General features: G+C 44.5%; 2 protein-coding genes across 3 annotated transcripts; both read left to right on the top strand.

The window, feature by feature from the left end:
* The first annotated feature begins 4,191 nt into the window (after nucleotides 1-4,191).
* Nucleotides 4,192-8,298, top strand: lyve1b (lymphatic vessel endothelial hyaluronic receptor 1b). Its single transcript, XM_029523552.1, has 6 exons — nucleotides 4,192-4,318; nucleotides 4,696-4,861; nucleotides 6,307-6,446; nucleotides 6,532-6,900; nucleotides 7,467-7,545; nucleotides 7,758-8,298. The coding sequence occupies exons 1-6, from the start codon at nucleotides 4,243-4,245 to the stop codon at nucleotides 7,957-7,959; spliced, it is 1,032 nt and encodes a 343-aa protein (XP_029379412.1). The 5' UTR covers nucleotides 4,192-4,242; the 3' UTR covers nucleotides 7,960-8,298.
* A 452-nt stretch (nucleotides 8,299-8,750) lies between these two features.
* Nucleotides 8,751-12,339, top strand: rlig1 (RNA 5'-phosphate and 3'-OH ligase 1). Of its 2 annotated transcripts, none has more exons than XM_029523261.1 (7): nucleotides 8,751-8,962; nucleotides 9,627-9,741; nucleotides 9,872-9,967; nucleotides 10,057-10,173; nucleotides 10,386-10,583; nucleotides 11,103-11,272; nucleotides 11,347-12,339. In XM_029523261.1, the coding sequence occupies exons 1-7, from the start codon at nucleotides 8,873-8,875 to the stop codon at nucleotides 11,530-11,532; spliced, it is 972 nt and encodes a 323-aa protein (XP_029379121.1). In that variant the 5' UTR covers nucleotides 8,751-8,872; the 3' UTR covers nucleotides 11,533-12,339. The 2 variants fall into 2 exon arrangements, with proteins under 2 accessions (XP_029379121.1, XP_029379120.1); XM_029523260.1 differs by having other exon boundaries at nucleotides 9,624-9,741.
* The last annotated feature ends 31 nt before the right edge of the window (nucleotides 12,340-12,370 follow it).

Here is a 12,370-nt window from a genome sequence, read left to right as displayed (position 1 = left end):
CTAAGCAACTGTTTTAAAAGGATAAGAAAATGCTACTCTTTAAGGTGCTGATCTATTTTATTAATATTTGGTGCTCTAGTGAAAAGTTCTGATTTTTCACCATTGTTTTTTGTTGCCTTTAGATCAAAGCGTAAGTGGCAGAGAGGGGAATCGAACCCACGATGCCTTCTGATGTGGTTTTTTAACACTGAGCAGATCACATGTTGTGTTTACAGATCAGCTGACAGTGTGTGTGTGTGCACACCTCTTTTTTCAGCTGCTGCAGCTCCTCACTCAGTCGGCCCCTGTCAGCCTCAGCTGTCTCTTTCTCCCTCTGAGAGCCCAGGGCCCGGGCCTCGGCGAGGGCCCTGCCCTTCTCCGCCTCACCCCTGGACTCCTCCGCCTCGCCTGCAGCCCGGGAACACAACGCCGCCCTCTGCTGGCTGTGGCTCAGCTTCTGCTTCAGCTGATGGGGGGGTCAGACAGGCGGGTCAGGTGTGGTGGTGTGTGTTCTGTATCCTGTGGTGACCGTGGTGATGGAACAGTAGAAGGCCGCCTTTGTCTCTAGATGTAACACAACTCCAACCGCCTGGTAACCATGGCGTCCTTTGGAGGTGATGTCTGAAGCTGGCTTTAAGTGAGGAAAAAGGTGCTGTCTGGTGCATTATGGGAAATGCAGGCTTAAAGAGTTTCACTCCTCTGGACTAAATGTGACACAGAATTTCCTCTTACTCTTCACTTACCTACAGCCCATTCACATTCTGTTAATCTGTACAAGCCTCCTCCGTCCACCTATCATTTGTTTTCATGTAAAACGGAGGTCACTCCTCTGAATTCATACATCCAGATAACGATAAACCGCTCAGCCTCTTATCTGTGATGTCACTCTGACACGGCGTGACTGCTTCCAACAACAATTCGCTGATTTTTAGGTCACAAAGCAGAAGCTGAATAAGATCTGACAATCCAGAAAAAGCCCCTTTGTGACTTCTATCAATAAGCTGAGACTTAAAAACTGGTGTCAGGTTTGTTGTGTCTTCGGCCTCAGAGGAGGTGGGAGGCCTTTGGGGCCCTCTCGAACTTTGCCCCTCCCTCAGACGTACCTCTCTGACTTGCACCTGCAGCTCCTGGTTCAGGTTCCTGAGGTTCCTCATGGTCAGCTCATTCTCCGTGCGCATCATGATCCGCTCCATGTGGATCTCATTTGATAAGAACTTGTTTTCTTTCTTCAGGTCCTCACATTCCTGAGGAACACCGTCAACATTAAAGGAATTTAATGACACCTGATGAATGAACTGATCTGAGAATATTCAGCTTTGGCTTCACGAGTCCAAATCAATAATAAATATTTAACATTTCATTCAGGCAAGACATAAATTAACTGAAGGCTCAATTCCGCTTTCTTTCCTCTGGTTTCAGGTTTACATCTATTCCTGCAGCACGGAGTTTAAACACTCAGCAGGTTTTTCACAATAAAAGCCATCAGCCACACACACACACACGCACACAATCATGCACATTTTTGAGGATTTGTTCTTTTTTGTTGGTTATATTTGATGTGATTCCATTATTTTTCCTCCTTCCTCTTACCTTCCTCTTTCGCACCAGCTCTCCTTGCAGATGGTTGATTTGGAGAAAGGTGCCATTGTAGTTGACGGTGCTGACCGGGCGGACCGCACGTACGGGCCTCCTGGTCGGCCTGGAGGGACCTTTGACCTCCTCCGTCGCACGGCTCCCGAAGCGGCCGCCCCTGCTGACGTTGCCGCTGCTCATGGACAGGGACGTGAACAGGCTGTCGTCCAGCGAGGACCTCCCGGCCGTCTGCAGGTCCGTGTGGGATTTGGCTCTGAGAGACATTTCAAATCCAGATGGAGGCGGTTTGCTTCGCCGCCGCTGCCCTGATGGTGCTCTGAGGGAAGATGGGTGGGAGGGGGGGGCTCCTGATTTGAAGTCAGGGCTCGGGCCAAGAAACTGAATGAAGTTCTCAGGTGCATGTCGAGTTCACAGGGTGGATCCTGCCATCATTCATTATTCATTCTGTAACCTGAGAGGACGAACCGTCTCTGAGGAAACCTTTCCTCTCTGTTGGCTTTCAATCAGATTTTTACATGAAAGGGACACCTCTCTGAACTTGGCAAAGTTAGACCCTTTTTTTTTATTCTGCCTTATGATGAAATGGTTTCTCAGTCACACCTTTTTTAGACCAGATAAGAAATTAAAGTAGCTACTTTGGCATTACTTTGACAAATTACTGTAAATGTCATCTGTATTTCTTGAGACGCAGCAAAAAAAAAAAAAAGGACGAGTAAATCTGTCTTTAGGGGGAAAAGTGAGTGTTGGCCTTTGGACCAGCAGCCTGGCAAAAACTGCTCGTCTCCCCCAGGAGGGAAGCCGCCACAGTTTGAACACCCAATTATGTTTTTTCTCTCCCTGCTGGGCGAAGTGACACTCACGCTCTTCTTCACCAAGGAAGTGTGACCAATTAGCTTCTCCCTCAGCTCTTATCTGTGTCACGGCGCTGCTGTATCCCTTACAGGCCGCCGTCCGTGCCGCAGGAAGCTCCACGATATTCACCGTCATGAACTCTCCTCCGTACGAACATCCTCGCTGTCTGTGTGGGGTGATAAAGTGATCCCAGTATCATGACCTGAAAAAACTGTGACAAAAACACAAAGCAAATGGAATTTGGTGTGTGACATTTAACAAAATACATTTCAGATGTACAAAAACAATATTTCATAAATCACATTTAACAACTCTCACAAAAGACTATATTATATTTAATATCAGTGGTTTCTTGTATGATATCTAAAGCTACAAAATGGTGGCCAAACATGGTGACGTTCCCATTTTTCATTTGTGAGCTGCAGCTCTTTGTCATCTCTGTGTTGATTTGTGTGACAGCAGGAGAAACCCGAATCCATCGTCTGCTCTGTTTTCCTCTAAAGGAGCCGTATTGAAGACTTTGTCTGTCTGCTGAGTGACACTGACAGCAGAAGCCGATACAAACGTTTGTGATAGTTTGTGCTCCGCAGAAGAAACGCGTGGCTCCAGATTTATATATGTTTTTTATTTCTTTTACTAATTTGAGCGAAGCTTTTAACCAAAGGAACCACGTTTGGTCACATGTTCTTCAGTAAGACAAATTGTTTTGTTAATCTTTTTATCTTCACATTGTCGTGCTGCTGCTTTCTCCCTGACAGGAAATGGCCGCTTTCCACGACTCTGAGTTCAGCTGTCGCCGCCCTCTGACCCTGAGCGGAGAAGCGGTGGAGATAATAGATGGATGGATGTTTCCACTGCATCACTTTCTGTGATGTGTAACTGTGTCCAGCTCTGCAGCTGCTGCTGAAGCTGTCACCCCAGAGAAGATCTATTGCAGTTTATTTGTATCAGATCTTCAAAACAAGCAACATCTGATCATAACAAAACATGAAAAAGCGCCTGTTTCATTTCTTTATTTTATCACATTATTGTTGTTTCAAAAACAGTTTTTCGGCCCAAAGAGGAAGGAAATGGAGGCGATGCCACCGCAGCACAGGAGCTGGAGTGATTATCAGTGAATGTGCCTCAGTGCTGAGGTTAAAGGTTCAATTCCCACCCTGCTCTGCTGTGGACGTCCACATACATACAGAAGTTGGATAGAAAATCCAAAAGGAGGGAAGTGTATATTAAAAAAAAAAGGGAGAAGAGAGAAGCAGGAACAAGGCGGAGGAAGTTCCCTTTTCAACCCGACATACCTCCACAGGAGAAACGCTGGCACAGCAGAGAGTCTCCAAACGCCCCCACGCTCCCCCCAAAAATCTAATCACTTCACCTTTATTGGGCTGATTAATCAAAAATGAAGCGACCGTCTGCATGTGATTGTTCAGCTTTCTAAAAAAACTCCTCTATAATTTACTTTTCCTAAAGGATCATTTGAAGCTGATATTTCCTGCCGCTCTGCTTTAATACTTCCTGGAAATCCTCAATAGTTTTTTTTTTTCTTTTATTAGTATTACTATTATTTTTAGCTGGAGTGTTGTTGTAAGTGAGATTGATAATTGTGAGGAGAAAGCACACTGAGGGCCCCCATCAAGGTCCCTCTGATGTGCGATTGTGGGTGTTATCTCCAAACAGGGCGCCAAGCAGATTTGACCTGAACTTCCTGTTTCCTCCTCTTATCCATCTGACATTTGTTCTGCGGCTCGTTCTCCCCGCCGTCGCCTTATTTGGTCCCTCTCCTTCGTCCGCTTCACTTATCATATAGATTTTCTGCAGAAAATGGGAAGATTTTGGTGCTTTTTGCTGCTTTACTTCTCAGCTTTGTTTCCTGCTGCCGCATCTTCAGTAATTCAGGGTAAGCTTTTTGTTTGTGGGACTTTTATTGTACACATTAGTTTACGTTGCTGATGTATGCTGCAGCCATTCCTGAATGATCTTTTAGCATTAATGGAATATTTTCAGGACATTTTAGGCTCTAACTTCTTCTGTGTTTGTTTTCATTTGACAGCAGAAAGTTAATTATTTGGTCAAAGGCAGGTAGAAACAAAAATAAGTTATATTTATCAAATATAACTGTGACAGTTTTAATTTGTGTATTTCTTTTGTGCCTGAATTGTGTGACTATTTTAGTACAACACATGCTGTTAGAATGATCTATTTATAAATTTACACCTTAAATGTGCACAGATACGACAATGGCATTGTGTCAGTGTGTGTGTGTGTGTGTGTCAGTGGCCCCTCAGAGTCCGACATTCGCCGGAGTCTCCATGTTCATGGAGGGAGGAGCGTACACGCTGAACTTCACCGCCGCCAGAGACGCCTGCCTGACGATGGGCGTCACCATGGCGACCAAAGACCAGATTCTGCAAGCGCTGAAGGAAGGACTGGAGACGTGCAAGTAGGCCGAGATGTGAACGAATGGAATTATCCGAGTTCCCTTTAATGTACGGTTAAAAAAACATGTGTGGCACGGTGGCCCAGCGGCTCGTGCTGTAGTTTCAGTTGTGGGTTCAAACCCCCGGCGTCCCGAGGCCTCTCTGTGTGGAGCGGTCTCTCCTTGTTGTATGTTGAGGCTCAGTGAGTGCGAATGGTTGTGTGTCTCTATGTGAGCACTGCAACACACTGGAGACACATTCACCTCGGCAGTGTGTTGTTATTTTATTGGTTCTGTCTTGGTTGTCTATTGCTGGTGTATTGGTGATCTGTTTTTTGTGATTTGGTTGTGTATGATTGTGGTTTGTATTGGTGGTGTATGGTTGTGTGTAAGTCATGTATGTATTGGTGGTGTGTTTGTGATGTACTGATAGTGTAAGTTTGTGTATTGGTTCTGTATTAGTTGTATATGGGTTGTATATTTATGGTGAATTGGTTGTGTGTTAGTTGTGTATTTAGAGTGCACTGGTTGTGTGTTAGTTGCGTGTCGGTTGTGTGTTAGTTGTGTGTGGGTTGTGTGTTAGCTGTGTGTTAGTTGTGTGTCGGTTGTGTATTTATGGTGCATTGGTTGTGTGTTAGTTGTGTGTGGGTTGTGTATTTATGGTGCATTGGTTGTGTGTTAGTTGTGTGTGGGTTGTGTATTTATGGTGCGTTGGTTGTGTGTTAGCTGTGTGTTAGTTGTGTGTGGGTTGTGTATTTATGGTGCATTGGTTGTGCGTTAGTTGTTTGTGGGTTGTGTGTTAGCTGTGTGTTAGCTGTGTGTCGGTTGTGTATTTATGGTGCATTGGTTGTGTGTTAGTTGTGTGTGGGTTGTGTATTTATGGTGCATTGGTTGTGTGTTAGTTGTGTGTGGGTTGTGTATTTATGGTGCGTTGGTTGTGTGTTAGCTGTGTGTTAGTTGTGTGTGGGTTGTGTATTTATGGTGCATTGGCTGTGTGTTAGCAGTGTGTTAGTTGTGTGTGGGTTGTGTGTTATCAGTGTGTTAGCAGTGTGTTAGTTGTGTGTGGGTTGTGTATTTATGGTGCATTGGCTGTGTGTTAGCAGTGTGTTAGTTGTGTGTGGGTTGTGTGTTAGCTGTATGTAAGCTGTGTGTTAGTTGTGTGTGGGTTGTGTGTTAGCTGTGTGTTAGTTGTGTGTGGGTTGTGTGTTAGCTGTATGTAAGCTGTGTGTTAGTTGTGTGTGGGTTGTGTGTTATCAGTGTGTTAGCTGTGTGTTAGTTGTGTGTGGGTTGTGTATTTATGGTGCATTGGCTGTGTGTTAGCAGTGTGTTAGTTGTGTGTGGGTTGTGTGTTATCAGTGTTGTTAGTCTCAACATGTCCGCCTCCTCTCTTCGCCCTTTAGGACGAACCCTCTCGGACCTCGGTCCTTTACAGTTCTGTGGTCGGAGTCCGATGTTTTGTTTTTCTGCAGGTTCGGTTGGATATCTGAGCAGGTCGTCGTCATTCCTCGACGAGCGTCCAACCCAAACTGCGGAAAAGGTCAAACCGGCGTGGTGGTGTGGCGTGCCAGCCTGACCACGAAGTTTGGTGTTTTCTGCTTCAACGCTTCAGGTACCGCTTCCACACTTTGCTTTCACTTTGCAGGTGAAAACTGGAGCTCTTCCTCCTTCAGTTTTGGTTCAATGAATTTCTGCAGATTTCTTGGAAACACTGAATACATCTGAAGCTCCGCTCCGAAGCTCCACGTCTCCAACCACCCTGACGGCTCGCGCTCAAACCTCAACAGCCTTCGCCGCAGCTCCGGTGACACCCAACGCAACGGAGGCTGCGACTTCTGCAAAGCCATCGACGACAAAACCTCCCCAGCGCACAACTTCCAGTTCAACAACTCCTCTTTTTGTTGAGACAACACGTTTAACTCCGGCCTCTCTTAAAACTGTCTCCACCCGTGCTCCTCCATCTCCTCAGCTCATCACCTCGTCGCCCGCCGTCCTCACTGCGGCCTCTTCGACTTCCGTGTCGGTGCCGCCTCCACCAACGGTCCCCCAGAAACCTTCCTTCGGAGGTGATGAGATGAAATGACGCCGCCCCTGAAATCACTTCATGTACTCCGTCCTGTTGTGAAACTACAGTTTTAGAAAACCAAATGAGCCCCCAGCAGTCAAAAGAAGATTTGTTCACTCTTCAGAATTACAATTAAATATCATGGAGGGAAAAACAGAGATGTTTAGTTTTTACCTTTTGGTGCAAAAATCTGCATTCTGAACGCTTTTTTTCCCGTTTTTAGCTGATTTTTTTCCTGGCCTCCTTCTCCTTACCATATCTGGAAAAAAAAAACATTCTGTTGACAACCTTAAAGCTGCATTGATTAAAATTTAGCCGCAGGGAGACATGACATTTTAATATATTAATAAATTAAATACAAAAATAGCGTCTTAATGAGGTTTTGTACATTGAAACTAACAACAATTGTCTGGGTGACGGGGATCTGGTCTCTAATGTTCGTCCAGCTATCTGGTGAAACTAAAGCTCAAATACGACGCAAAACTGCATGATGACTTTTGTTCAGCTCAGATTTGACGGATCAGAGTTTTCGGCAGCTTGTGAATAAATCTTGGTTTTATTTTCCAGCCTTACCGACCACGCTCATCGTTTTTGGCGTCATCGTCATGATCCTGACGGCAGCAGGTGCAGTGTGGCACCACAAACTGTGAGTCCCGGTTTCAGACGCCACACACAAGCCGTCCAAATCAAACTGGGAGCAGGAAGAACTGCTTTAGGCTGAAATACGGAAGAATAAATGGACGAGAATGATTAGAAATGAATGATTTGCTCTGCTGTCTGTGCAGCTTTACTTCCATCAAATAGACCTTTAAATAAGTTAGTTTTTTCTAAATGATTTCTCTCTTCTTTTGGGAAAAGGAACCGTTTGACCTTTTGGTCTCTGGGGCAGCAGAAAGACGACACAGAGACAGAGATGTGGAAACACGCCGACAGCGAGCTGGACCTGGACGGTCACCACGGAGACGAGGAAGACGACGAATTGGAAGGAGCGGACAGGAAGTACTCCAGTGACATCACGCTGTGTGTGAATCCAGACATCAAGAAGAACTGTTCAGAGTAGCTTCATCACATTTCAGGTTTTCTTAAAACGAATTGACGCCACAGAGATACCAGATTAATATCAGTAAATGACCAGAGGATGGATATTTATCTGGTGTTACAGTATGAAAAAAAAATAAAATAAATATATATATATATATAAACTAATTTTAATTTTTCATCACATGGTGTGTCCCATTACCCATGGGCCTTTGCTGCATGTCATCCACGTTATAACGCCAAACAATTTGATTGTTAAGACGAGCCGAATAAAGTGGCCACTGACTCTGGTTCATTTCCACACGCTCCTCAATCAGTTCATTTAGAAAACGTTTGTCATTAGATTATGTAACATTCAATCTTTGTCATATTAAAAAACTCAAGTAGATAAAAATATGAACGTCACTTTTTATTTCTTATTACCATTTTACATCATTCAGCCCTTCACTTAGTTGTTATTATTTTTATTTGTTTATTTAATCCCCTTCATGAGCACGATTTATTTATTTTAGGGAACATTTCAGTGAAGCATGTGTACAATTAAGATTTAGAAAATTTAGAAAAACAAAATTAGCATTTTCTTTTAAAGGGAAGGCATCTACTAATATATATATAATTTTTTAGTTAAAGAGGAATGAGACGTCAAAAATAATAATTAAATTCTTTATAAAAATTATTTAGGAGTTAGAAAGAAGCTTTTTCTTGTTGTTTGTATAAAATCCAGCTGGCGGAGGCGCTGCTGAGTCTTCCTGTTGCCGCCTCGGCTCGATATGAAGCGGCGAAGAAGAAGAAGAGTGCACACGTGACCGGAAGTCCCGCCTACATGCACGCTGAAACGTCGCAACAATTTCTGCTCTTCTCTGCGCTTTTATAAAATAAATCCAACAAACAAACAAACAAAAGCATCCGGGCGGGAGTCAAAATAGGACACGAAGATGAGAAGCCTGTGCTCCGTCCAGCAGAAGATACCGTGTGTCTTCCTGACGGAGGTGAAAGAAGAAGAGTCCAGAAAACGAGCCTGTCAGGTGAGAGCAGACACGGACATGCAGCCGGAGCCTGAACGCATCAGCCGGAGCCTGAACGCATCAGCCGCACAGAGACCCGCGGACAGTCCGGGTCAGGGTGTCCACACACGGTCACTTTAACTCAGGGACCGTCGGTACAATAATAATAAAAAAAAACCTACATGTGTTATTTCATAAGAAAATTAATATTTAATAAAACCAATTCTGCATGATGCAGAATAAGTAACATTTAACTCACACAGCTTGAAATTTTATATTAGTAATTAAAAACAGAATTAAATCCTGAGGCCACGCCCCTTTTTACTGTATGTTAATCATAAAATGTGAAAAACAAAGCCGTGCTGATTATCAGGGATATTTTTTATTTTCTATTAAAATTGTCAAATTGATAGTGAAGCAGATTAACAATTCGCTGTAAATGGAGTCAGTCGTTAAATAATGTTAATTATTTTGACAAAAATAAAAAAAACTGATTTGTGGAAAAAATCAAATCTCCAGGTTGAACAAAGACGTTGTTGCAGAACTGAGTTTAAAATTTGTCGATGAACTCTGGGGTTGAAAATGAAAATCCTGACAGATCCTGCTTCTTTTGATGTGAATATCTGCTGTCTGAGTGTTTTCTGTAAGACGTTTAAAGGAGACTCCCTCTGTTTGTCTTCAGCAGTATCAGGTTGTCGCCACTGAGGGTCTGAACCCGGCGGCTCTGCAGGCCGACGTGGACTGTGCGCTCGCCACAGAGAAACTGGATGGTACCTGCTGCTACGTTACAGTCTATAAAGGTGAGTGTTCAACTGAAATATTTACGTAAAAGCATAAAGATAAACGATTAACTAAATAAATATGTGTGATTATTTTGTTAAGTGACGTCCTTTCTGTGACAACATGAGCTAAATATCTCCTGTCTCGCAGGGCGGCCTTACCTCTGGGCTCGACTCGACAGGAAGCCCAACAAACAAGCGGAGAAGAGGTTCAAAAAGTACCAGCACTCCCACCGGAGCTGTGAAGGTTCATGTCCAGTAGTTATTGCACGTTGTGCGTCGGCGTCACTGCGGGGAGTTTTGACTGGCTGTTGTCGTCGCCGTGTTCCTCCTCAGGTTTCAAGTGGAACGCAGACAACGACTTTAAGACGGTTCCGGAGACCTGGATTCCCGCTCACAGGGTCAGGCATCACAACGGCCACCCTCTGCCCGATGAGCACGGACACACCCCAGGTCCTCTGAATAGAATCACTGTTGGTTTAGTCTCTTCAGCCGGAGAATAAAACCTCACCATGCCAACTTTAACTGCATGTTCTTTAAATTCATTTTAACATTTAATGTCTTTAACATTGATACAACATAGATCCCGCCTTTTAGAACAGATATAGACATGAAGGAAGAGCCTATTAACTTACACGCACATAATAATAAATGTTGATGTTCAGGCTGGGTTCCGGTGGAGAAGGACAACAAGCAGTACTGCTGGCACTCCTCTGTGGTGGACTACGAAGTCGGGGCGGCCCTCATTCTCAGGCCCAGCGCCGAGGATGAGGACGTGCTCGAGGTCGCAGCCGTTCCTCTGGCTGAGCTTCTGGAGCAAACGCTGGAGCTCATCGGGACCAACGTGAACGGGAACCCTTATGGTGACGTGCTGCCTTATTTTCCTCCGACGTTAATTCACCTTATTGTTGAGTTTAAAGGTCCCGTATTTTCTGTACTGTCGATATCCATCAGGTCTGTGAGCCAATCAGAAGAGTGGATCCACATGTGTCCTCTGATTGGCTGACTGTTTTCTGAGTGACCCCAAAAAAATATAGCAGATTTCAGGTCCAACACTCAGGAAAATTTGTCCTACTGGATGATGGGTCCAGGTTGGCTGGATTTTGGGGCGTGCGTTTTTTTTTAGGCACGATTATAGAACATCGATGTCTCACTTCTTACAGTATGTGACATTTGAATGCTTCTTTAAAAGAAAGAAAAATTCCCAGTTTTAATACAACATGATACTTTCACTTTTTCAGTCGAATTTACTGAAACAAGACGTGAGGCTCTTTTCAGATGGATTTAAACCTCTTTCAGAATTGATACAGAATATTTATTCAATTATATTAAGTCAAATTCTATTATGTGTCTTTTCAAGTTGTGTGTTACTGTCCTGACAGGACTGGGGAGTAAGAAGCATCCTGTGCATTTCCTGGTGTCACACGGGACCATTCAAATCAGGAACCCTCCACCGGTGGACTTCCAGCAGCTCCGGTCCTGGTTCCAGGGGAGTCCGGAGGGCCGGGTGGAGGGCATCGTCTGGCACTGCGCCGACGGCACGCTCGTTAAGGTGGGACGACTCCACCGGTTGAGCGTTTGAGGTGACGTTTGTGTTAAACTGACAGACCTGTGGCTGCTCTGCAGGTTCATCGTCACCACCTGGGCCTTCGGTGGCCGGACGGGGACTCCTGCTTCAGCGACAGGATGGCGGTCGTCTGTGTGGACAGCGTGACGGGGGAGTACGCCGACCTCCAGGACTTGTTTTCGTCTTTCTCCGCACTGAAGGGACGCTGCTTCAGCCGACTCCAGGACATCCGGTTTGACCCCTGAAGCCCATCAGTCCTCACCAGGCCAAACATTCCCATTCCTAACGCTTCTGCCGTGACCCTGCAAGGATTCGTCACTTCTGTCACTTCCCGCCAGATACTGACTGTAATTCCAGATGAAATGTCTGAAGTCTGACTTGAATTTCAGTGGAAACCACTGAAGGACACTGATGAAAGAACAGATTCTGAATCAAGTGAGTCTTAAAGCGGTTTAGGATGAGCTCGCTAACACGACACGAGCTACAGTGGTCTGTATTAAAGGAGCTATTTGGAAGTTTAGCTTTTGCCGCTTGACCAGCGTAACTTCGCACTTTGTGAGTTCAGCATCAATCTTCGTTTCTTTGCTCAGAGGTGGAAATCTTATGTCTGTTACAGAGCTAACCAGTTAGATCCCGCTCCTCGTTACGTTCCTGCAGCACGTTACCATCTGCCGCCACCCATTCCCGCCAAGAAAGCACATTTGGCGGCAGGGAAACTTAGAAGTAGCGTCTTTAAAAGCTCCTTTGCTCCGCAGACAGGTGTACAGATTTGAGACGGTGTAGACTTCACTTGTCTCAAACTCAAACTGATGTTGCTGCGCTGTAGACAGTTTTAAGGTTTTTTTTTTTTTCTCCACACATTGCTCAATGCATGAACATTGAAGAGGCACAAAATTGATTTCTGCTGCAACACTGTGAATCAGCTTTTACTGTAAAACTGACTAACCAACTGGACATTTTCAGCAGGTGAAGATGCTTTTAAGTGTTCAATTAATTTGCTGTAAAGTTAAAAAAAAAAAAAAAAAAAAAAAGATGTTGCAGTCATTTAATTGCTTTGGGAGAAATAAATGTATGTGAATATTT

This window comes from Echeneis naucrates, chromosome 16, assembly GCF_900963305.1.
Source record: "Echeneis naucrates chromosome 16, fEcheNa1.1, whole genome shotgun sequence".
NCBI lineage: Eukaryota > Metazoa > Chordata > Actinopteri > Carangiformes > Echeneidae > Echeneis > Echeneis naucrates.
This window is presented reverse-complemented; position numbering and strand designations above follow the sequence as displayed.

What these genes read in the sequence shown, in the direction of transcription:
- lyve1b (XM_029523552.1), top strand. Translation starts at nt 4,243, where the DNA reads ATGGGAAGATTTTGGTGCTTTTTGCTGCTTTACTTCTCAGCTTTGTTT. An exon ending in CGCATCTTCAGTAATTCAGG is followed by an intron (nt 4,319 to 4,695) that starts GTAAGCTTTTTG and finishes TGTGTGTGTCAG; the next exon opens with TGGCCCCTCAGAGTCCGACA. An exon ending in GAAGGACTGGAGACGTGCAA is followed by an intron (nt 4,862 to 6,306) that starts GTAGGCCGAGAT and finishes GTTTTTCTGCAG; the next exon opens with GTTCGGTTGGATATCTGAGC.
- rlig1 (XM_029523260.1), top strand. Translation starts at nt 8,873, where the DNA reads ATGAGAAGCCTGTGCTCCGTCCAGCAGAAGATACCGTGTGTCTTCCTG. An exon ending in CCAGAAAACGAGCCTGTCAG is followed by an intron (nt 8,963 to 9,623) that starts GTGAGAGCAGAC and finishes GTTTGTCTTCAG; the next exon opens with CAGTATCAGGTTGTCGCCAC. An exon ending in CCGACGGCACGCTCGTTAAG is followed by an intron (nt 11,273 to 11,346) that starts GTGGGACGACTC and finishes GCTGCTCTGCAG; the next exon opens with GTTCATCGTCACCACCTGGG.